We start from the raw sequence: 808 nt of genomic DNA, 5'->3' as shown, positions 1-808 counted from the left end.
ACTGGATATTATATAGTGTCTATGTAGGAATTTCAAAGTGCATTAGGCGAAAACAGTAGCACAAAATCAGGTCCAAATGTATGTAAAAGAGCATGAGTACTGCACCTTTTGTAGATAACATGTATTAACTCTATCTATAATATTCAATAATGTGAAAAACAAGTAAATACACACCAGTGGAAATGAATATGACTGGACAGGACATAAGAAGAACAAGTCTGATGTGAAAATGATGGGTCTGAAACTTTTGGGTCAGGGTCAGGCATTGGGATTGGGATTTCAATATCAGGAATGCATCAGACATAGCAATCATTTGGTATAGGACTGTGGTCAGATCACTGCATGCGCATGGAGTCTGTCAACATGTCGCATGACTCTATACTCAGAGTCATCGAGAATATCATGCTTGATTACAGAGGAGGTCCGATGTACTTCCAAGTTCAGGTAATGGAGTGCGTGAACTTTGAGGTTCTGCTTGGATGCCCATTTTTTATGCTCACTTTGTGTCGCACATTTGATCTCCCTAGTGGGGAGCAGGACATTTTATTGACAGACCCAAACACACACAAAGAAATGCGCATCCCAACCCTCCCTTGGGTCAGAAATTGTCAGGTAGTGGTTCATGGTGCGCCTTGTGGCAAAGCAATGCATATGCACTTACATGTTAATATCACCAAGGTTGAGGGTCAGGATTCTTAAGTATCAATGATCCACAGCACTATAGAGTGTTTGTGCTCCTCGCTTCACCCATCACACTCATTTTCTCATTCATATCTCACTAATATTTCTTCACTGCATTGTGCAATGC

General features: G+C 41.0%; 1 protein-coding gene across 1 annotated transcript; it reads left to right on the top strand.

Annotated features, from left to right (window-relative positions):
* Nucleotides 1–348: 348 nt before the first annotated feature.
* Nucleotides 349–699, top strand: EDB93DRAFT_1098787 (uncharacterized protein; the record flags this gene model as incomplete). Its single annotated transcript, XM_041446898.1, has 1 exon — nucleotides 349–699. One exon carries the CDS (start codon nucleotides 349–351, stop codon nucleotides 697–699), a length of 351 nt encoding a protein of 116 aa, XP_041300531.1.
* Nucleotides 700–808: the final 109 nt, after the last annotated feature.

Source organism: Suillus bovinus (genome assembly GCF_016758785.1).
Source record: "Suillus bovinus strain UH-Sbo-P2 chromosome Unknown EDB93scaffold_421, whole genome shotgun sequence".
Taxonomy (NCBI): Eukaryota; Fungi; Basidiomycota; class Agaricomycetes; order Boletales; family Suillaceae; genus Suillus; species Suillus bovinus.
This window is presented reverse-complemented; position numbering and strand designations above follow the sequence as displayed.